This window comes from Schistocerca cancellata, chromosome 1, assembly GCF_023864275.1.
Source record: "Schistocerca cancellata isolate TAMUIC-IGC-003103 chromosome 1, iqSchCanc2.1, whole genome shotgun sequence".
Classification (NCBI taxonomy): Eukaryota; Metazoa; Arthropoda; class Insecta; order Orthoptera; family Acrididae; genus Schistocerca; species Schistocerca cancellata.
Window position 1 is genome coordinate 555410309 of NC_064626.1, and position 24341 is coordinate 555434649.

Here is a 24341-nt window from a genome sequence, read left to right on the forward strand (position 1 = left end):
AGGGTTTGACCTCTGTCTCAAAATTTTCCTGAAGAGCGAGCCAATTGGGGAAGGGCGCCTTACATAGTGCATCGTGTCCATCGTCTATTGAGATCTTTAGCCCACTTTCTCGTTGTCGCATTGCAGTCCTGCCCTCTCCATCTCTTGACGAGGACACCTTCCATGTGTGTGTTTTCCACCATGCGCTATGCAGTGTCACTTTCTGTGCCAACAATGACCATGGACTTCTTTGTACCTTGTACCCAGCAAGGTAACCAGTCCGTTGTGGTGGGGCCTCCATGTACCCTGTTGGTTGTAGCCTCCTGGCAACACAGAGATCGCTCTGCTGATGCCTACGCTGTTAACTCCCCACATATGCAAAGGAGTAGATGCCCATCACCCTGGGGCATCGGGACTCCCGGCAATGGCCATCCTGCCAGGTGGCCTTTGGTGCGGCTGAGTGGCGCCCGTGGGGAGGCCCCTGGTTGGAGTGGGTGGCATCAGGGTAGATGACACACGATGAAGCGTAGTCCATCATCACTTGCCGGTGGTGAAACACCAGCCATCTCTAAACGTTCATGAGCTCAATTCAGTGTGCAGAAGTGAAAGACCTCAAATCATTCCCCTCCCTGGTCACACCATGGGAGGAACATCAGGCTAAGGATGGCAGCGGATCTTATTCACCCCGGTACCTTGTATGTTCGAGAGCTGATGGGGAATCTTTCATGATGATGAAGCCTCAGTTTTTTGTTGATCATTTAGAGGACAGGTTTGGGGAGGTGGAGGGATTGTCCAAAATGAGATCTGGGCCAGTCTTGATCAAAACGGCATTCTCTGCCCAGTCACGGACATTACTCACTTGCGACAAGCTGGGGGTATTTCTGTAACCATCACACAGCATAAGAGTGTAAATATAATCCAGGGTACCATATTTCACAGGGATCTTCTCTTGCAGTCTGACGATGAGCTGCACGCCAATTTATATTGGTGAGGTGTACATTTTATCCGGCTTGTCCACTGGGGTCCGAGGGATAATCAGGTTGCCACCGGTGCCTTCATCTTTGCCTTCGAGGATGATACATTGCCCGAGAAGGTCAAGGTGATGGTCTACTGCTGTGATGTAAAGCCCTATATCCCTCCCCAATGTGGTGCTTTAAGTGCTGGCAGTTCGGCCATATGTGGTCCAGCTGTACCTCCAGCATCACGTGTCGAGGTTGGGGTCGCCCAACACATCCCAATACGCCATGTGCCCTGCCTCCCATCTGTGTCAACTGTGGAGAGCACCATTCGCCTTGCTCGCCAGACTGCAGGATTCTCCAGAAAGAAAGGAAAATTGTGGAGTACAAAACCCTGGACCGACTGACCTACACTGAGGCTAAGAGAAAATTTGAACGCCTGCATCCTGTATGTATGACATCACCTTACGCCGCCGCTACAACAGTTCTGGCACCATCAGCTCCGCCAACTCCAGTCACCCCTCAGAGCCAGAAGGCTGCACCTGCTCCCTTGATGGTGGGAGGCATTTCCCTCCTTGTTGCTCCTGCACCACCTACTTTGGAAGCAACACCCCACCGCACCCCCCCCTTCCCCCCACCCCATCCCCCCAAACATCGGGGACATCAGTCCCCACTTCTAAGCTGGAGAAGTGTAAGTCGTCTTCGGCTTCTCTCACTAGGAAGGTGTCCGTTGAGTCACTCCCTTCCCTAGTTTCTGCTAGTGGGAAAGATGACACCCGCCACTGACTGAGGAGCCCAAAAGCAGTTAGTCGTAGGGATTCACGCTCATCCTCAGACCCAGAGACTGAGCCACTGAAGTCCTCCCAGACAGGGAGACCCAAGGAGCAGTGAGAGAAATCCAAAAAGAAGACCCCTAAGACCAGGGAAATTGCGGTGACACCCACACCACCGCTACCTACAAGCTCTGTGTCTGAGGATGGGTGGAGCTTCTGGCATCCGCTGAGGACCTAGATCTCGCCAGACCCTCAGACACAATGGATATATACTGCTCAGGCAGTAAGTCGGTGGCAGCAGGTGACTCTGAGGCGTAGACTGCCTCATTGAATGAATGTTCCATGCCTTCCCAGTCTTATGATGATGTCATCCTCCAGTGGAATTGGGACGGTTTTTTCCACCCCCTGGCAGAGCTACGGCAACTGTTAAGCTTTACACCTGCTCTCTGCATTGCCCTCCAGGAAGCCTGGTTCCTGGCAATGCGGACCCTTGCCCTTTGTGGCTATAAGGGATATCACAGGAACCGTAGAGACTATAATCGAGTGTCAGGTGGAGTTTGCATTTATGTCCTAAACTCAGTCTGTAGTGAAACTCTGCCCTTCAAACCCCTCTTGAAGATGTGGCCATCAAAATAAGAATGGCCAGGAAATAACTGTCAGCAGTGTATATCTTCCTCCAGATAGTGCAATACCCCTGAATGTATTAGCTGCACTGAGTGATCAACTCCCTAAACCTTTCCTACTTTCTGGAGATTTTAATGCACATAACGCCTTATGGGGTGGCACCGAGCTTACTGACCGAGGTAGAGATGTCGAAACTTTATTGTCTCAGTTTGACTTCTGCCTCTTAAATACTGGGGCCGCCACACATTTCAGTGTGGCTCATGGTACTTACTGGACCATTGATTTATCAGTTTGCAGCAGCCCAGGACTTCTCCTGTCTATTCACTGGAGAGCACACAACGAGCTGTGTGGTAGTGACCACTTCCCCATCTTCCTGTCACTGCCCTGGCGTCAGGCCCATGGATGTCTGCCCAGAAGGGCCTTAAACAAGGTGGACTGGGAAACTTTCACCTCTGCTGTCGCCGTTGAGTCTCCCCCACACAGTAACATCGATGTGGTGGTTGAGCAGGTGGCAACAACAATTGTTTCTGCGGCAGAAAACGGGACCCCTCGCTCTTTAGGGTGCCCTTGGCATAAGGCATCCCCTTGGTGGTCGCCGGAAGTCGCTGAAGCAATTAAGGAGTGTCGGCGAGCTCAACAGTGGCATAATTAGCACCCTTCCCTGGAGCACCTCATATCCTTTAAACTGCTCCGTGCCCGCATTTACCAACATATCGAATGACGGAAGCAGGAGTGTTGGGAGAGATACGTCTCAACTATTGGGTGCCATACATCACCTTCCCAAGTCTGGGCAAAGATTAAATGTCTTTTCGGGTACCAGACCCCCAACAGATGTTCCCGGTGTTGCCAGAAATGACGTGTTATCTACTGACGCAAATGAGATTGCTGAGCACTTTGCTCGAGCCTCTGTATCGGAGAATTACCCCCTAGCCTTTTGCACTCTCAAATGGTGGCTGGATGGGAAAGTCCTCTCATTCACTACAGCCACAGTGAATCCTAAATTGCCCCATTTACAGAGTGGGACCTCCTCAGTGCCCTTGCACATTGCCCCGACACAGCTCCTGGACCAGATCAGATCCACAGCCAAATGATTAAACATCACTCATCTGACTACAAGCAACATCTCCCCATCATCTTCAACTGGATCTGGTGTGATGGCATATTTTGTGATGGCATATTTCCATCGCAATGGTGGGAGAGCACCATAGTTCCGGTGCTCAAACCCGGTAAAAATCTGCTTGATGTGGATAGCTGTCGGCCCATCAGCCTCACCAACGTTCTTTGTAAGCTGCTGCAATGTATGATGTGTCGGCAGTCATGTGGCCTACTTTCTCCATATCAGGCGGGGCTTCTGCCACGGTCGCTCTACCACTGATAATCTTGTGTCCCTCGAGCCTGCCATCCGAACAGCCTTTTCCAGACGCCAACACCTGGTTGCTGTCTCTCTTGATTGACGAAAAACATATGACACCACCTGGTGCCATCATATCCTTGACACGTTGAGTGAGTGCGGTCTCTGCGGCCCCCTCCCGATTTTTATCCAAAACTTCATGTCGCTCCATACTTTCCGTGTCCAAGTTGGTGCCTCCCATAGTTCCCCCCCATATCCAGGAGAATGGATTCCGCAGGGCCCTGTATTGAGTGTCTCTCTGTTTAGTGGCCATTAATGGTCTAGCAGCAGCTGTCGGGCCCTCCGTCTCACCTTCTCTGTATGCAGACAACTTCTGCATTCCATACTGCTCCTCCAGAACTGGTCTTGCTAAGTGTCACCTACAGGGAGCCATCCACAAGGCGCAGTCATGGGCTCTAGCCCATGGCTTCAAGTTTTCACCATGAACACGTGTCTAATGCATTTCTGTTGGCGTCGTACCGTTCATCTGGAACCAGCACTTTACCGTAATGATGAACCACTCATTTTGGCGGAAACATCGATTCATAGGTCTGGTTTTTGACACTTGTTTGACTTGCTTTCCTCATCTTCGTCAGCTTAAAAGGAAGTGTTTGCAGCACCTCAATGCCCTCCGCTGCCTGAGCAACACCAACTGGTGTGCAGATCGCTCCATGCTGCTGCAGCTCTACAGAGCCCCTGTTTAATCCCGCGTTGACTTGGGAGTGATTTATGGTTCGGCAGAGCCCTCAGCATTGCGTTTGATTGACCCATTGCAACATCGTGGAGTTAGACTAGCGACAGGAGCTTTTAGTTACGAGTCCGGTGAGAGGCTGGTGGAGGCTGGAGTCCCTCCATTGAAGATCAGATGTGCACAACTGCTCACCAGTTATGTTGCACACATTCATAGCTGTCCTGAACATCCTAATTACCGGCTTCTTTTCCCAATGACGGTGTTTCACCTCCCACATAGGCAGCCCAGGTCAGGGCTAACGATTGCGGTTCACATGCGATCGCTTCTGTCTGAACTGGAGTCCTTTCTTCACCACCTCTCCTCGAGGATCATACATACACCTCTGTGGTGTAGCTGTAGGCTGAAGCTTTGCCTGGATCTTTCGCGTGGCCCTAAGGACTCCGTTAACCTGTGGCTCTCCTCTGTCACTTCCTCTCGATTCTTGAAGTGTTTCAGGGCTCTGAAGTGGTTAACACCAACGGCTCAATGGGTGATGGTAATGTTGGCTTCGCCTTTGTCCACAGATTGAAAAGCATAAATTGCTCGGTGGCTGCAGTGTATTCACTGCAGAGCTGGTGGCCATATCTCGTGCACTTCAGTATTTCCGTTCATTCCCCAAGGAATTGTTTCTTCTGTGTACTGGCTCCTTGAGCAGCGTACAAGCTATCAACCAGTGCTATACTCGCCATCCTTTGGTAACGTCCATTCAAGAGGCTGTCTATGCCTTGGAATGGTCCTGTCCTTTAGTGATGTTTGTGTGGACCCCAGGACACGTCAGCATCCCAGACAAGGAACTTGCTGACAGGCTGCCCAAACAGGCTACGCGGGAACAGCTTCTGGAGATGGTCATCTCTGAACCTGACATGCATTCTGACTTACCATGCAGGATGTTCGGCTTTGGGAGACAGAAAGGCATAACAGTACACACAACAAACTGCGTGTCATTAAGGAGACTACAAATGTGTGGAAGTCTTCCATGCAGGCCTCTCGCAGGGAATCAGTTGTCCTCTGTCGGCTCCGCGTTGTCCATGCTTTGGCGACCCATGGTTACCTCTTGCGCAGTGAGGAGCTGCCTCAGTGTCGGTGCAGCACCCGGTTGACAGTGGCCCATATTCTGGTGCACTGTCCCACTTTGACTGCCCAGTGACGAAATCTTGGTTTACCAGACTTGATGCTGCTCATTTTATCTGACAACGCCTCATTGGCTGATTTAGTTTTAAGTTTTATTTGTGAGGGTGGGTTTTATCATTTGATCTAAGTATTAGCACATGTCCTTTGTCCCTCTGTGTCTTCCATCCTAGTGCTTTTAGGGTGGAGGTTTCAATGTGTTCCAGAGTGGCTGGCTTTTCCTTTTTATTCTCGTGCTCGTCCAGCCATTGTAATTGTTTCTTGTTTTACTCTCTTCTGTTTCTAGCATATCTCTGTTGTTTTCTTGTCCTCTTTTGTTCCTTTTAGTGTTCGTTACCTTTCCTTCATTCTTGTGGTTTTTCCTTTCTTTCCGTTTTGTGTTATATGTCTCGTCTGTTTTATTCTCACACTTGTGGCATTGTTTTATTAGGAACAAGGGACTGATGAACTCATAGTTTGGTCCCTTCCTCCCTCTTTTAAACCAACCAACCATATTCAACCAGATCTGGTGCGATGGCACCTTTCCATTGCAATGGTGAGAGGGCACCATTGTTCTAGTGTTCAAGCCTGGTAAAAACCCGCTTGATGTGGATAGCTATCAGCCCCACCAACATTCTTTGTAAGCTGCTAGAACATATGGTGAGTTGGCAGTTCTGTTGTCATGGCGTCACGGGGCCTCCTGGCTCCATGCCAGGGCGGTTTCTGCCAGGGTCACTCTACTTCCAATAATCTTGTGTCCCTCGAGTCTGCCATCCGAACAGCTTTTTCGAGGTGCCAAAACCTGGTTGCCGTCTTTTTTTGATTTACAAAAAGCTTAAGACCTGACCTTGCGACACCATACCCGTGCAACGTTATATGAGTGGGGTCTCTGGGGCCCACTCCTGATTTTTATTCAGAATTTCCTGTCACTCCTTTCTCTCCCTGTCCAAGTTCGTGCCTCCCATAGTTCACCCCATATCCAGGAGAATGGGGTCACACAGGACTCTGTATTGAGTGTGTCTCTATTTTTAGTAGCCATTAACAGTCTTGCAGCAGCTGTAGGGCCGCCGGTCTCAGCTTCTCCATATGCAGACGACTTCTGCATTTCCTACTGCTCCTCCAGTACTGTTGTTGCTGAATGGTGCCTACAGGGAGCCATTCACAAGGCACAGTCATGGGCTCTAGCCCACGGCTTCCAGTTTTCAGCTGTGAAGTCGTCTGTCATGCACTTTTGCCGGCATTGTACCATTCATCCAGAACCAGAACTTTACCTTAATGACTATTCACTCACTGTAGTGGAGACATATCAATTCTTAGGACTGGTTTTCGATGCCTGATTGACTTGGCGTCCTTCCTTCATCAACTTAAGCCAAAGTGCTGGCAGCACCTCAATGTTCTCCATTGCCTGAGCAACACCAACTGGGGTGCAGATTGCTCTACGCTGGTGCAGCTCAACAGAGCCCTTGTCCAATCCCACATTGACTATGGGAGTCTGGTTTATGGTTCGGCGGCGCCCTCAGCATTGCGTTTACTCGACCCAGTGCACCACTCTGACATTAGACTAGCGACGGGAGCTTTTAGGATGAGTCTGGTGACCAGCATACTGGTGGAGGCTGGAGTCCCTCTATTGCAGATCAGATGTGCACAACTGCTCGCTGTGATGTAACAAAATAAAAGTGAAGTTGCTATTCCATGGAAAAGCTGGAATTTGAGATTTCGCTTACTGTTTGATCAATCACAATTGGCGTAAGAATCAGGGATTGACCATTGTCATAAAATATTGCATTATGAAATGTGAATGGTCTTTACTTGCAGTTTCGCGTGGCTTCAAACAGTCACAGCTAGCATGCTATTGATTAAGAAATTGCATTATCGTCTTTGTAATTACTTCATGATCATAGATATGATCATACCCGGTCGTGAAGTTATTGTTATGACAAAACAATTTCCTAAGGGCCAGAAAGTTCTTAAGGGCGAAAAAACAACTGTAACGTCACACAAAAGGGAAATTCAATATTAAAGCTGATGCAAGAAGACGATAAAACAGTTTTCTTTTTGTCAGTGCAACACGCACATTGGACTGCTGATCTTGGTGTGTGTAATCTTAGCAAAATGCATAATTAAAATGAAAATAATACTGAGGAGATGATAGGAATGAGCACTGCTAAATGATTCAATATTTTCAGACAAATATTTATTATAACTAAAACATATATTGTACCTTGTGCTTAGTACTACAATGACGGTAGATTTTTATATTCATTTCATGTCCATTGAGTGCTCTTTAATATAGCCATTGTCCTCTTGAGCCGCCCGTACATCGTCATGATAAGTTATAACAGTTCTTGTTTTTACACTTCACTCAAACTTAGGCGGAACACGTTTTTATACATTTAGTAAAAATTAGATCAGACCGCCACAAATCTGCAGCCATATTACTTAAGAAAAACAGTACAAGTGTTTTGCGCTCAGGGCTTCATTTGTTCTCCAGCAAACAAAATAGTGAAGGATCTCATATCGATCCATATTCTTCTGTTTATATTGCCGCCCATAGACAACGAATTACATTATTTAGGAAATTCCACCGTCGCTATGTGACGCCTTATCGCCAGTTACATTGCAAACATTCGTAGCTCTCCAGAGCATCCGAATTAACCGTCTGCTTTTCCCAACCACAGCAGTTCATCTCCCGCATCGGCATCCCAGGTCAGGGCTTAAGATAGCAGTTCTTGTCCGATCCCTTCTGTCTGAACTGGAGTCCTTCCCCTTACCACCTTTGCTCGAGGTCCATTTACGTACACCTCCATGGTGTTCAGAGACCAGAGTCCCTTTTTCTGGTCAAAATGGGAGAGCATTTTATATTTTGGTAGTGCATGGAGAAATACTGACGCCTTCTTTCACACTGCAGTTATGTGCTCTATTATCATGCTTAGACTCTTTGCTGAAGGAGAGAAGTGGATATTTGCCCTGTTTAGAGTTACAAATGGTAGGGATTCCAAATATTTCAGACTAATGAGCCTAGGATGAGTAACCAGTAGAAGCTGGGTTTTGGACGGGTTGAGCTTTAACACTGTATCCTGCACCCATTTTGATGGTGCACGCAGATCGATATTGAGAAACTCAATAGTTGTCTTCATGTTTATTGGTTTTGCAGTTAGCTACAACCAGAGATCATCAGAATACATTTGGTATTTGCAGTAGGACAGAGCTGACGATACTATAGGTGATCTTTGGCTTCCCTCTCACAACCATGCCTCCATCCTTGCGACCCTCCCTGTTTACCTTTCCCTGTTGCTTCATAACCTGGGTTGCGAGTAACTAAATTCACTTTCCCTTCTTCCCCTCTCTCCTCCCTGATGAAGGAACAAAGTTCCGAAAGCTAGGAATGTAAATTTTCTGTTCCGTTTTGTGTTATCTTTCGGCTGTACTGCGCTGAGATAAGTACTGGCCAGCCACTCTATCTCTTTGTTAGAACTGATGATACGTCATTCACGAACAATAAAAAGGGTATAGGATCTAATACCGAACCAAGGGGGATGGCTGATACTACATGCCTCCATTGTGACTTTATGGTGTCAGACATAACCTGCTGGTGAGATGTCAGCTATGAGCGAACTGCGCTTGATGAGAAATTTAGAGTGCTAAGTTTGGCAAGTGGTATTGGAATTATAGTGGCTCAGAACCTCCATGGAATTTTTATCAAAAGTATTTCACACATTTTTCCTAGGAAAGAAAATATTGTTATCGGCTATTGTGTTTATTGATGGTCATGGATCACATCTTACTTTGCATAATAGCAAATTTTATAATGAAAATGATATGACACTTGTAGCACATCTTCTCAGTGTTACTCAACTTCTTGAACCTATGGGCATGTCATATGGACCAATCATTGTTGAGGGAAATATGTTGCTACAGGAGATACCGACTGAGTGCATAGTAACTACATTTCTACAGTGTGTGTTTAGTAAAACTGAACTTGTTCCGTAGAATCCAGAAGCTGTAAAGTATTCGATAGTTCCTTCAGTGGGTGATAATCTTATACTCTCTAGTGCGGCTGACTTACTCCTGGAGAACTGGATTGGACTAGCATTTCTCGAAAAGTGTACTGAAAAAAGGCAGAAACTTAAAATACAAGCCTCAGATATTCTGTTGATGTGCTCGAAGGCATACTGAGTGATCTTTCACTGCCTCTATCCTGGAAGAAAATAAAATCAACGTGTAATAACTCGCATGTTGGTGGAGCTGGCACTCAGGAGAACTAAAATAAATGGAGCAGAAGGAGAAATTTGAATGACAGACCAAAATCAATGTGAAGTAATCTTATAAGGTGATTTTGTCCTGATGTTTGCCCTCGAGAGAATTTAAGTGTCTTGCATCATTCTGCAAGTGTTTGATGATGTTGAAGCAATGGCAATGAAATATTGCAGTTCACAGAAAAAAAAAGTTTTGCATTGATGAAAAGATATCATTGTTGTTAGTGCATCTCAGATCATCAACGTAGTGCCTTCTCCTCTCTTTAAGGACAATCTGAAATATGATTTCCAGAGTACCATTGACTGTACAGGAGATAATTTCATAAACAAACACATTATTACATAGTATCAGCTACTGATTATTTGCCTACCAAGTACTGTTATCAGCTACTGATGCTTCCACCATCAATAATTTATGTAATTTTTTTTTTTTTAATAATTTGAAGTTCTGTGATATGCTAGATTGTTCAAATATCCCACCCCAAAGCAATAAAGTAACCTATATATTAAAGTAATTTGAATGTATTATTAAATTATATTCTTAAATATAAAATTGGCGTTGGTTTGTTTCTTAACATGTCAACTACTGGTGCCTTTCTGTTACAAAAATTCAGTAAGAGGCTGTAGGAAACTAGACACTGGGAGAGGCTCCAAAACATTGGATTGTGATGTGTCTTAAGAGAGCTGAAAGATCCTTTATTCTTTGGAAACTCAGTGTAACCTGAATTTAACAAATATGCATCAACTGATATCACTGCTGGAGGGGCTGTATTGTCCTTGCGAAGAGCCTCTTTTTTTGTGTGCTTCATTGCATTTAATGTGTCCTTATTGTTGATCTTCATATAATGGGAAAATTCCACATTACCCCCTGTGAGGGTGCAGTATCCACTATAAATCACCCAGTTTCAGCAAGATTGCACTTCCCAGCAGTAAATATGCTAAGGCTTAATCTGAAGAGGCTGAAAAGGAGCACCTTGGTTAGCCTGCAAGGGCATTGATTCATTGAGAATGCATGACTGGAGTTGAAGCATCTTGTGAGATTCAACTGGTCATATGCAGCAGGCAGTGGGATTGTGTGTCCACTACTTGGGAAGCATCAACACCATGTGTGATGCATTTCACTAATATGCTGTCATCATTGCTGGGCTATATAGCTCATCGTTATATAAACTGTTGTATAATATATTGTTACCAGTCTACTGGTGTATCACAGTTGGCAACAGAATTGCAAGTTTCTGTCCAGTGCCTATAATGATTGTGTGGGATCCAGTGGACCAAGTTGATTATGCCCACTGAACCACGACTACAGTGGCATAGGACTAGGAGTGCCCTCAGCCCTCAGGATAGCCAGCAGTTGCGACTCACCTGACTCGTGCTCTGAGCCACTTCAAGATGACACGATTGTCTGTGCTTAGGACAGCAAGTCTAACCCTAGTTGCTATTTTATGAGCTGGATTCTGTATCTTGTTGCATTATTTATAACGAGTCATCGTATGTTTGGAGAGAGACAAGTTAAGTAAATCTTTGTTTATTGTGTTATCGTGTTTGCTAGTCATTTCTGCTCCTGTCCAATTTTCCTATGATGACAATAACTTCTGCACTCCTCTGAAGCCCATCTCTCGTTTCCATTGAGTACAAAGTCATACACTACATAATCAATGTTTTTTTATTCAGTTCTACATTTTTCATCTGTGTACTTCTTGAAGACGTAGTCTTGAAAGCGTATGTTGGATCGTAATCCAGTGAACTTAGATATTCTTTCAAACAGTATAATTTGTCTCGTAATTGTATTTGGATAATGTAGTTTAGTTTCATTATGGACTGCCTACTTTCACCAACACTTGTGAAGAATTTGACCTTAATTCACTTTGGCATTAACACAAGTAATGCGATAATGCCTTAATCTTGCATTAGACACACTAATACCATTAACAAGAGGTCAGTTACACAGGCACAGAGTTTCATTAATAAAAGAACAAGTTAGCAAAAGCTCAACGTTTTCTGGTGACAATCCTTTAATGACTTGACATATGAAAGAATCAGAATTTTATTGCTTTCTCATTATGTACATCATTGTGTAAATCATTAATTTAAAGCACAGGAGATTTGTCAATATAAATAATGGAACTGAAGAAATGTAAATGCATTGAATAGTTAAAATTTTTAGATCCCGGAATAAAGGTTGGCATAAATTTATAGGTGTAATATTACACATATTTCTAATAATAGTTTTGTTGAAGTAATAATATGCTATTTACATTATTTGCATTCCTCTGAAAGATTGTGCCATATCTTCTTACCATTGATTCACAGTAGCTGTGGTAAACAACTTTCCTGGTGTCCACATCACTTTTGTGAGACAACATTGTCATTGCAAATGCAAGACTGTTTAGCTTTCTTGCCAAGTAGCTTATAACAGAAGACTAGGTTAAATTTTTTTCTTGATATATACCCAGGAATTTGTCATAAACTGCTTTTCTGTGTTCCTGATTTATATGGATTATTCGAAAGTTACACGATTTTGATTGTTTAGTTTTAAACTGTGCTAGTTGATGATGCATTCATGTTTGATTTTAATCCATTTACAACTCGCAATTAATGGGCTTACTAAGAAACAGCTAAGCTTTTGTATATTTGCTAATGATGAACTGTTCTATGATTATGTAAAGCACAAATGAATATTTCGTCCATAAAGGACGGCATTATGAAGGCTGCGATTGTTGATAAATACAAATACAAGATGATGGTGTGAACTATTGAAATGCATAACCGCAAAATAAATAAGTGACTGACACAGGAAACTGTTTTATTTGTATTATGTAAAGCAGTTATCATTATTCCTGTTAACAACAAATAGGTTTACCTGTAGTACTTTATTTACTTACATTTTATCACCATTGGACTACCTTAGTCAGTTTAATAAAAAGGGTTTTCATGTATCCTCCTAGCCGAGTTTTACATTTCCTTGGATCTGAACTTCCTGTCTAAAATCACCCTTCTCATTGTTTATTTGTTTGTCATGGTTTGTAATCCAGTTTATTTGTCTTTGAGTTTCTTAATTTTGTCTGTTTCATTTTTTAAAATCTGTGTTATTCCACATCTGCCTTACTTCCCATTAGCCGTCTAATGTTGCTCTTACTGTTCCACGATTCACTATTGTTCTCCATAAGATTCTGATTTCTGATGTCTTGGTTAGATGCCAAAAGAACGAAATGTGTTTTATGTTATAAAATTCCTGCATATCAGCTTTCTTGTTTTAAATAAAAGAAATGTATTTTATTGAAATCAGATTTAAGAATACATACAGAAGACGTCAGTCTTTACCACACTTTTCCACTTCTCATACATAGTAAGAATAGTTAGTCAACAGCATATGATGAATTTGTTATAAAGAGAATTAAGTACACCTAAAAAATTTTCAACAATAAAATTTGTAAGGTACAATTAAAAGTATTATATAATTATATAAGATGTTTTAAAAGTAATCTGATGGTTAGTTAATGGAACTATCTGTCTTGCTGTGGTCATGTGTGCTTTAAGGAAGCTAAGTGATCCACCATTTGTTTACAGTCGTATGAACAAGATGAAGATGACCAATATGCTCCAGGGTATGACGTTGGTTCGTTTCCTAAAGATTTTGGATATGGTCCCTTCGATCAGGATGGCGATGGTCCCCCAGGCCCTCTGGCTGGTGAGCAGAAACCGAGAATATTGCTGATGGGCCTTCGGAGGTGAGAAATAAAATAAATTATCAGCAGTAACATTAACATACTAATTCATGCATGTTTTCATTATGAAAACAAAAATGAGGTCCAAACGATGTGGAGTAGTGAAAAACAGGATGCTGTGTATTGATTTTAATAGGTCTGATGATGTTGGGGTTGTCCTGAAACACATCGTGTGAAGAGAAGTAAAATTATTTTGGTGATGAAGATTAGAATTATACCATTCATTGTTCAATGCCAGTATGGTCACAGATTTCCTAAAGCCTTCCTGTCCAAAGCAGTAAAACATTATTCGTTCAGGAGGCATTTTAGGAATTGCTGTTCAAAAACTTAATTTTTTCCACTCTCATTTTTCCTGGTGGTGTGTGTTAAAATATATTATCAACAAGTATTCATAAAGGTGAAGATTGTGGGCTGATCTTTAAGAACATCTCTAGTGTATTGCCATGTTTATTTGCTACAAATGTGTTCTAAACTATTGAATTGCACTTTCTACAAAGAGACACCTTTGTAATATTTGAACACCAGTGTTTTTGATGATGAAGTGAATTATTGCTCTGCCAATGTGGTTAATGTTCATCTTACCTAAGTCATAAAATCCAGGCTGCTGCTTGGTTGCTTTCATACTGAATGCTCACCTCAACTGTGCTGGTGTTGGCAATATAGCACATTTTCTATGTAGACAATACTTAATTTTGAGGAGGCTATGACACTACTTGAAGCCATAATATTCATGAATGGATCTAGATGATGGTTTATATGGTTTATGCAAGAGACATTTATTCACCTTTGAATGAGGGAATTATGCCTTTCAGCGATTTGTTTTGTATGTCATTGTGTTTCCGATAGTTACTGATCTTGAATGGAAAAATGGGGCTTGCAAACACTGTTTGTCTATCACCACACCTCAGGTGGCCTTTCAAGTGTACATCTTGTGTGCATTGTCAGCAAAGGAAGTTGCTCACAAAATTGATGTACAACACAGCATCATCATTTGAATGTTCAAGCACTACTGTATGACTCAAAAAATTAAAAATTTACCACTTAGAGTTTGCTTGCAGTCAGTAACGCAAGATGATGTTGGTCACTGCATATAAATTATGGTTTGTAGGTGAGAGGAGAATATAATTAAACTACATGCTGTCATTTTGGAAGCATCTGGGAGGACCATGTCAATGCAGACAGTACACAAGTGTCTACATGTGACCAATTTGTCCTCTAGGCATCCATTACAAGCAATAGTAACCCCCATCACCACCAACACTATCGTGCACAAAGAAGGTGGGTAAAGGAATACCTAAAATGGGAAGTTGACGAATGGTGTCAGTTCTTGATCACTGACAAGTGCAAGATTTGTCAGATGCCTGATTACTGTTGAAGAATAGTATGGAGGTAGCCAGATACCAAGTCACATCCCAGGCATGCAGTCTTACAGCGCCAGCAAAGAGGGGATTCGGTCATGTTGTGGGCTGGTATCATGGACAGACGTCAAATGACTCATCACTGTTGAATGTTCTTTGGTGGCTGTGTGCTATAGGAACAATATTCTTCAACCTATTTTCTAACCATAGAGCCAACATTTTGGCCATTGGTTTGCCTATCAAAATGATAATGCATGCACAAACTGCACCTGTCTTGAGAACACCTTCCTCCAAGAGGTAGAAAATGGCTTAATGGTACCTGTCGTATCTGCTAACATGAATGTGGCAGAATGTACTTGGGGCCAGGTCCAACTTCCAGTATGGCATCACAGAAACACTCTCCAGATTCTGATGACCTCAGTTGGGCCATTGTCGGGAAATGGGACTGGCTTGAGTAGCAACGCCTTGAACATCATGTGGACAGCATGCCAAGGTGGGTCTAAGTATGTTACCATGCACCGGATGGAGCAACGCAGTACTGATTTAGCTAGTAGCAGTTTTTGATTTGCTCCTGGGGGGGCTCATAACTATTTTGTGAGTACGTGTATATCAAGCATGGGGCCGGCAAGCCACTGTACTTCTTGCTTTCCTACTTTATCTTTCCTCAAACTTGATCTTTAAGACAGATTCCCTGCTGACAAGCTAATTTGCTCATAGCGCATAGATTATGGCTTTTCTCACCGCATATTTTGGTTAACTCTGTTCAGTCCTTACATCTGGGTTCGATCTCTATCTTTCCAAAATTTTTTACACAAGCACAGGCTATGTAGTGATGCTCACTCAATTGTCTAGCATGGTAGCCAGTCCCTGTGGCGAGGTTGTCAGGTATCTGCTCACTTACAGATGTTTGACTGTGCAGGAAACCTACTATTGATGAGCAAGCTGTTACCTTCTCACATCTGCCTAAGAATAGGTGCCATCGTTCATGTTGGGGCAACTAGACCCTGGGAAATGCCCATCGAGCCCTGTGACCATTGCTCTGGCTGGATGGCTCCTGTAGAGAAGAGTCGTCGCTCGGAGTAGACGGTGGAATGGTGGATATTTGGCACAGTAAAAAGACCAAAGTTATCATCTGGTGGCTATAACACTCCATCTCTTCAAACAGAGCTGAATTATTTAGTGCAGATTATTATGGTCATTATTAACTTATCTTTCGTGGCCATGCTGTAGGAGGAAAGCAAAAATAAACAAGTTGCAGTAACATACTTCCTCCAGTTCCTGGTTTACACCCAGACTGCTGGAGGCTGCATTCTAACTATTGAGCTGATGTCCTTTGAGAAGAAAATTGGAAATATATTTGGAGAAATCTCTTCCCTTAGTCACTAAAGAAGTGGTTCTGTCATTATTAAAACAGAAGTATTACTCTCTTTGGAAGCCTGTTACCATAACACCCCATAAGAGCGTGACCCTTGGTACTGGGTTTAATTTTTCACTGGTCCTTAATGCTGCAAGCAGATGAAGAAGAGATGGGTCTACTCCGTAATCTTGTGTGACAAGATTGACACTAGAGTATTCATCTTTACTTTTGAGGAAGATTTTCTTCCTGAGAAAGTCAGAATTGTGGTGTGTCATTGTGATGTGGAGACATGTTTCCCACCCCTGATTCAGTGCTTTAAATGCCAATGCTTCGGGTATATGTCTTCCCCATGCAAAAAAACCGAATTTGCGCCAACTTGATTGGCCAATATAAGAAAACTCACCTTGTGAGCTACCACCTTCTTGTGTCGAATGTAGAGATGGCTACCCTCCCTGATCCCAGAAATGTTACCTGTATTAAGGAACACAAAATCCAGGAACTTAGTCTCAGATCATCTCTCACATTTTTAAGCTTGGAGAAAGTATGTCTCTTGTATGCTGTCCCAGTGGTATTGGCATTGATTCACACAGGCATTGGAGCAGGGCACATACCTGTAGATGGCCACCTTAATCTGAAAACTCTCCTTCCCTTTCCTCCTGTGTATTTAGGGACTTCGATGTGTACTTTCTCCTGTGGGTGGAGGTAGGGGCCACACATCATCATTTAGTAGTGACCTTTTGATTGATGAACTTTGTTCCAATCTTGATCTGTCTACTCAGTGATGGTAATCTGCCCTTTTACATGATACCCAAAGCACCTTCTTGGCTATCAAAATTATGATCTCTATCTCCAGTCATGTGGCTTTGCTACATGATGAACTTTGTGCCTGTGACCATGTCTCAGTGACCTTTCCATTTACTTGAAAGCACTCAATGGACCAATTTCCACGTTGGGCTCTCCTGAAGGCCAACTGGCGGTTATGAACCTCTGCCATTAGTTGCCCCCCCCCCCCCCCTCCACCTGATTGCCTTGACGTGGTTGTGCAAGACGTCTCTGACCCAATCACATGTGTTGCTGGAATTATTATCCCACTTTCTACAAGCCTTCTAAACTGGTGACTGGTGCCAAGTGGGAGTAACAACATTACAATAGCTATTCGGGATCATTGAAGGGCTATGCAGTGCCTCAAGCGACAGCCTTCACAGAACGTCCTCATCATTTATAAGCATCTGTGTGCAATGACTTCTACATAATAAAACACAGTGAGAAGAAATGGTGGCAACACTATGTCTCCTCCTTGGAAACATATATGTCGTCATCCCAGGTGTGATCATGCTCTGTAGTTTACTAGGCCGTTAAAGGTAAACAAGTGTTCTGGGTCTCCCCCTTATGGTGGTAAATCTAATGATGCATTGTTTACTGCTGAACAGTTCATGACCCACTGCAACGTTGTTGACTCCCCTTACTTTGCTCCTCTTTCAAATGTGTAAAAGATAAGTAGACATTCCCCTATACTTTATCCCCATAATTAATTGTATAGTGAACCTTTCACAGACTGGGAACTGCTTCAAACTCTTGTCACATGATACAGCCCTGGACCTGAATTGATTCATAATCAGATGATCCAAAATCTGAATGTGACTAACAGGCTCAATCTACTTAAGGTCTTTAACCTTATCTTCAAGACGATGTTTTTCTTTCACAGTGGAGAGATAGTGTCATCACACCAACCTGTAAACCAGGAAAAAACCAAACATCCATCGACAGCTACTGACTGATTAGTGACCAACATGTTCTGCAAACTACTTGAAAGAATGATAAATCTGAAGGGCCCCACTTTGAATCTTTCCCATAGCTTCCAATTATCTGCTGCAAAAACTTGAGTACAACATTTTTGTCATCCTGCCACGATTTATCCTGACCCAGAACTGTGTTTGGGTACCAAGCACTTGGACATAGTGAAATCCCAATTTTTTTGTGCTCTTCTTTGACGAAAAGCAAATTGGCTGCCACATATTTGTCAACCAAAGACTACCTGCATGTGAAAGCTTAACATTCAATGCTTCCTAACCTACATCTTTTGGAGTGCGGATCATGCTATTGTACTCCATATTTACTAGGTGCCCCCTGTGGGTTTGGGGGTTAGAGTAGGCCCACAGTATTCCTGCCTGTCGTAAGAGGCGATTAAAAGAAGTCTCAAACATTTCGACCTATATGTGATGGTCCCCTCTCAGGTTTGACCACAATATTTCCAAAGTCTTCCGAAGAACAAGCTAATTGGGGAAGGGCGCCTTACATGGTGCATTGCGTCCATCGTGCATTGAGACCTTTAGCCAGCTTTCTCGTCGTCGTATTGCTGTCCCGCTCACTCTCCATCTCTTGGGCGAGGATACATTCCTGGGTAAGATTTCCACTATGCACTGTTGCTTTTTGTGGAGATGACGACCATGGACTTCCTTGCACCTGATATCCAACATGGTAGCCAGTCCGTTGTGGTAGGGCTGCCATGTACCCTGTTGGTTGTAGCCCCCTGACAACACAGGGATCGCTCTGCTGATGCGTGCGCTGTTAACTCCCCATGTATGCCTAGGAGTAGATGCCTATCTCCCTGGGGCATTGGGACTCCCAGCAATGGCCATCCTGCCAGGTGGCCCTTGCCGCGGCTGGGTGGCGCCCGTGGGGAGGGCCCTTGGTCAGAGTGGGTTGCATCAGGGCGGATGACCCGCAATGAAGCTTAGTACATCATCTCTTGATGGTGGCCAGCCGCCAGCAGTCTCTAAGCGTTCTCGGGCTCAATTCAACGCTCAGAAATACGATCACAAAATGTTCCCCTCCCTGGCCACACTGTGGGAGGAGCGTAAGGCTCAGGATGGCAGTGACAGTTATTCGCCCCACTTCCTAGTTTGTACGAGAGCTGATGGGGAGACTTTAATGACAACAAAGTCTCAATTCTTCTTAGAGCATTTAGAGGACAAGTTTAGGGAGGTGGAGGGCTTGTCCAAAATGCGCTCTGGGTCAGTATTGATAAAAAAGACATCCTCTGCCCAGTTACGAACGTTACTTGCTTGTGACAAGTTAGGGGATGTTTCAGTTACCATCACACCCAATAAGAGTTTAAATATGGTCCAGGGTACTATTTTCCATAGGGACATTCTTTTGCAATCTGATGACGAGCTGTGCGCCAATTTAAAGCGTCGAGGTGTTCATTTCGTCCAGCGCGTTCATTGGGGTCCGAAGGATAATCAGATTGCTACTGGTGCCTTCATCTTGGCCTTCGAGGGTGATACGTTACCAGAGAAGGTCAAGGTGATGGTCTACCGCTGTGATGTCAAGCTCTATATTCCTCCCCCGATGCGGTGCTTTAAGTGCTGGAAGTTCGGCCATATGTCTTCCTGCCGTACTTCCAGCCTCACATGTCGAGGTTGCTGATGCCCATCACATCACAATACTCCATGTGCCCCGCCTCCCATCTGTGTCAACTGTGGAGAGCCTCATTCACCTTGCTCGCCGAACTGCAGGATCTTACAGAAAGAGCGGAAAATCATGGAATACAAGACCCTGGATGGACTGACCTATACTGAGGCTAGGAGGAAATAAGAATGACTCCATCCTGTGCGAATGACTTCCTTATATGCCACCGCTACGACAACTGTGATGGGCACTACCCACCCTGTTTTGCTCCTGTGCCACCTACCTCAGGAACATCCCCCCTCCCCCATCGGGGACGTCCGGATCCCACTTCTAAGCTGGAGAAGCATCCAACTTCTTTAGCTCCTCTCACTTGTAAGGGATCCCTTGGGTCCCTCCCTTTCCAGGTTTCCACAAGTGGGAAGGATGACGCCCGACAGTGGCACAAGTGCCCACAAGCAGCTGGTCGTAGGGCTTCGCGATCCTCCTCCGTCCCAGAGACTGAATCTTTGAAGCCCTCCCAGCCTGTGAAACCCAAGGAGCAGCGAGAAAAGTCCAAGAAGAAGACCTCTAAGACCAAGGAACTTGCGGTGGCACCCACCTCACTGCAACCTTAAAGTTCTGCATCTGGGGATGAGATGGAGATTCTGGCATCGGCTGAGGACCTAGATCTTGCTGGTCCCTCAGACAAAATGGATAGCACTTGTACAGGTGCTCAGTTGGTGGCAGCAGATGACCAGCGGCATAATCTGCCTCCCCGGTCCCTTCACGCCTTTCTCGGCCATGTACAGTGTCATCCTCCAGTGGAACTGCAGCGTTTTTTTCTACCATCTTGCTGAGCTCCGACAACTTTTCAGCCTTCACCCATTCCTCTACATTGCTCTTCAAGAAACTTTGTTTTCGGCGATGCGAACCCCCGCCCTCCGTGGCTATCGGGGTTATTATAGAAACCGGGCAGCTTATGAAAGGTTATCTGGTGGCGTCTGCATCTACGTCCTTCACTCTCTTTACAGCGAGTCTGACCCTCTACAAACACCTTTAGAGGCTGTCGCTGTTTGGGTGTCAAAGCCTCAGGCTGTTAACTGTCTGCAGTCTCTATCTTCCAACGGATGGTGGTGCCCACAGCATGTCCTGGCTGCGCTAATAGCCCAATTGCCACCACCTTTTCTGTTACTGGGCAACTTCAACATCCATAACCCTCCGTGGGGTGGATCAGTGCCAACAGGCTGAGGCAGCATCGTCAAGCAAGTATTGGCACAGCTCGACCTTTCCCTTTTAAATAATGGTGCCTTCACACATTTCAGTGTGGCGCATGGCACGTACTCAGCCATTGACCTTTCGATCTGCAGCCCTAGCCTATTACCATCTGTCCAATGAAGTGTGCATGACGACTTGTGTGGTAGTGACCACTTTCTGATCTTTCTGTCACTGCCACAGCATCACTCTTCTGGGCGCCCCTGCAGATGGGCTATGAATAAGGTTGACTGGGACTTGTTCACCTCCGTTACCACTGTTGAGCCTCTTTTCAATGACTCCATTGATGCGGGGGTTCACTTGGTCACCACAGGCATCGTTACTGCTGCAGGATCTGCCATTCCCTCTTCTTCTGGGTCCCCTCGGTGGAGGACTGTGCCTTGGTGGTCGCCTGAGATCACTGAGGCGATTAAAGATGGCAGGCGGGCACTCCAGCATCACAAGCGACATCCCTAATTGGAACACCTCATTGCCTTTAAACTTCTCCATGTGTGAGACCACCACATCATTCGCCAATACAAGCAGGAGTGCTGGGAAAAGTATGTCTTCACCATTGGCCTCGGTACCTCTCCATCGCAGATTTGGGCCAAGATTAGGTGACTCTATGGCTATTGGACCCCCGTCAGCGTCCCTGCGCTTTCACTGAATGGAGCAGTCTCTACTGACTCGGACACAATCGCAAACCGCTTAGCGAAGCATTTTGCTCAGAGTTCTACTTCTGCGAATTACCCACTGGCCTTCCGCTCCCTGAAAGAGCGGTTGGAACGTCGGAGCCTTTCATTTCACACGCACCACCCTGAATCGTACAATGCTCCATTCAATGAGTGGGAATTCCAAAGTGCCCTAGCCACTTGCCCTGATACGCCTCCCGGGCCAGATCATATCCACTGTCAGATGCTCAAACACCTTTCAGTGGACTGCGAGCGATGCCTCCTAGACCTTTTCAACCGTATCTGGGTTGAGGGTGAGTTCACGTCGCAATGGTGGGAAAGCATTGTAATCCCTGTTTGGAAACCTGCCAAGAACCCACTGGAGGTGGACAGCTACCGCCCCATTAGCCTCACCAACGTTCTTTGCAAGTTGCTCGAACGCATGGTGAGCCGGTGGTTGAGTTGTGTACTCGAGTCTCGGGGCCTTCTGTCTCCGTCTCAGGGTGGGTTCACTAAGGGTCTTCGGGGTCCACTGCCAATTTCATACAAAATTTTAATTTTCTGTCGCTTCATACCTTCCGCGTGCAAATTGCGGCCTCCCATAGTTCCTCCAGAGTTCAGGAGAATGGGGTATCGTAAGGATCTGAATTAAGTGTGTGCATCTTTTTAATTGCAATTAATGGGCGGTGGGAACGTCTGTCTCAGCATCCTTTTATGCTGACGACTTCTGCCTATATTATAGCTCCACTGGCATTGCAGCTGCTGAACGGCAGCTGCATGGTGTTGTCTGCGAGTCGCAGTCTTGGGCTGTGGCATGACCTATAGTTTTTGGCTGCCAAGACCTGTGTTATGCATTTCTGCCGGCGACGCTCTGTTCACCCTGAGCCATGGCTTTATCTTGACGGTGAACCTCTTGCTGTGGTGGAGACTAATTGGTTTTTGGGATTGGTTTTCGATACCCAGTTGACTTAGCTGCCTCATATTCGGCAGCTTAAACAGACGTGCTGGGGACCATCTTAACGCTCTTTGTTGCTTAAGCCACACCAGCTGGGGTGCCGATCGGTCTACCCTTCTACGACTGTACCAGGCGTTAAATCAGTCACATATAGATTATGGGAGCCTGGCTTATGGCTCGGCATCCCCTTCCAGATTGCGGTTGCTGGAACCCATCCTTCACAGCAGGATCCGACTCACCACTGCAGCTTTCTGAACAAGCCCTGTCAACAGCATATTTGTGGAGGCAGGTGTCCCTCCATTGTGGTTCCGGTGCCAACGATTACCAGCCGCTTATGCTACACACATTTGTAGCTTGCCCGGGCATCCCAATTATCGTCTCCTGTTCCCTCAGTCGGTCGTCCATCTTCCGGAACGGCAGCCCCGGTCAGGGTGTACGATAGCAGTTCGCATTAGAGCTCTTCTCTCTGGGCTTGAGGTTTTCCATCTTCCACCTCTTTTCCGGGCCCGTCTGCGCATACCCCCGTGATGTGTGCCCCGCCCGTGCCTTTGGCTCGATTTGGCACAGGGCCCTAAGGACTCAGTCCCTCCTGAGGTTGATTTGGCACAGGGTCCTAAGGACTCAGTCCCTCCTGAGGCTCTTCGCTGCCGCTTTGATTCAATCCTTGCTGCGTTTCAAGGCTCTGACGTCTATACTGACGGTTGCTGGTCATGTTCGTTATGCTCTCACTCTAGGGGATCATTATGAACAACACTCATTGCTGGCTGGCTGCAGTGTTTTTACTGCCGAGCTCCACTTGAAACAGAAGTCATTCGGAAGCTGTCACCAATGGGCTTACCACCTAAGCCACATACCACTACCCACCACCAGAAGCCAACTAAGCTGTCCCTGCAACCCAAGCAACCAACTACTCCCATAAGTAAAGAAAAAGTCCTTTGAGAAGTGGTTCCAAGTCCAAGAAAGTGGCGGTTAAACCTTCGGATCGGCACGCTCTCTCCTTCTCTGATGGTGATTACACTCTTGAGGATATGGACTTCAAATCAGAGGAACTGGAGAGCCAGGAACTGGCTAACATTCCCCCTGACCTCCCCGGTAAAGCTCCACCTCCGAGGAAGAAAGACAAGAACAATCTTTGCTAAACAATGGCTTCCACAGTGACTTCTGTGTTGCAGTGGTATTTAAATCAATATTGCTCACATGTGCAAGAATTACAGCTCCCAGTTCAGGAGAAACTGTTCTGCATGTACTTACAAGAAAAGCATCTTAGTCACCGACAAACCTGCATTACGGGGTTGCCACCCATACTGGAAGGACAATATTATTGGAGAGAGGGCTAAAGGTGGAGTGGCTGTTCTCATTGATGACAGGTGCCACTCCTATCCTGACGCTCTTATGACGACCATACAAGCAATTGCAGTGAAAGTTTTCACACTCTTTAATTTCACAGTGTGTTCATTGAACCTTCCACCTAATGATACTTTGAATGCAGACCCACTGGCAGAACTCTTCCAGGCACTCCCACACCCATTCCTCCTTGTGGGGAATTTTAATGCACACAATGTGCTGTCCTCCAGGGACTCTTCCATTCTGAGAATATCTGCCTTCTAAACACGGGTCAGATGACACAATTTTCCACAGTACAGGTTCTTTTTCAGCCATTGACCTTTGTTTTTGTTCTCCAGCAATTGCAGACTCAGTTCAGTGGGAAGTGGCTACAGTTTTACCTTCTAGTGACCGCTTCCCAGTGTGGATCTGTCTCCAACTAGGACAGTGGCTGACAGGAGACAACACAGATGAATGATACAAAGGGAAAATT

General features: G+C 45.2%; 1 protein-coding gene across 2 annotated transcripts in view; it reads left to right on the plus strand.

Annotated features, from left to right (window-relative positions):
• The window catches only part of LOC126180665 (ras-related GTP-binding protein C), an 89148-nt gene that overhangs the window by 19791 nt on the left and 45016 nt on the right, over nucleotides 1–24341 (plus strand). For both annotated transcript variants that reach the window (XM_049924711.1, XM_049924712.1), the window contains exon 2: nucleotides 13386–13546. In XM_049924711.1, coding sequence (XP_049780668.1) covers nucleotides 13386–13546 — 161 coding nt within the window. The remainder of the gene's footprint in view (nucleotides 1–13385; nucleotides 13547–24341) is intronic.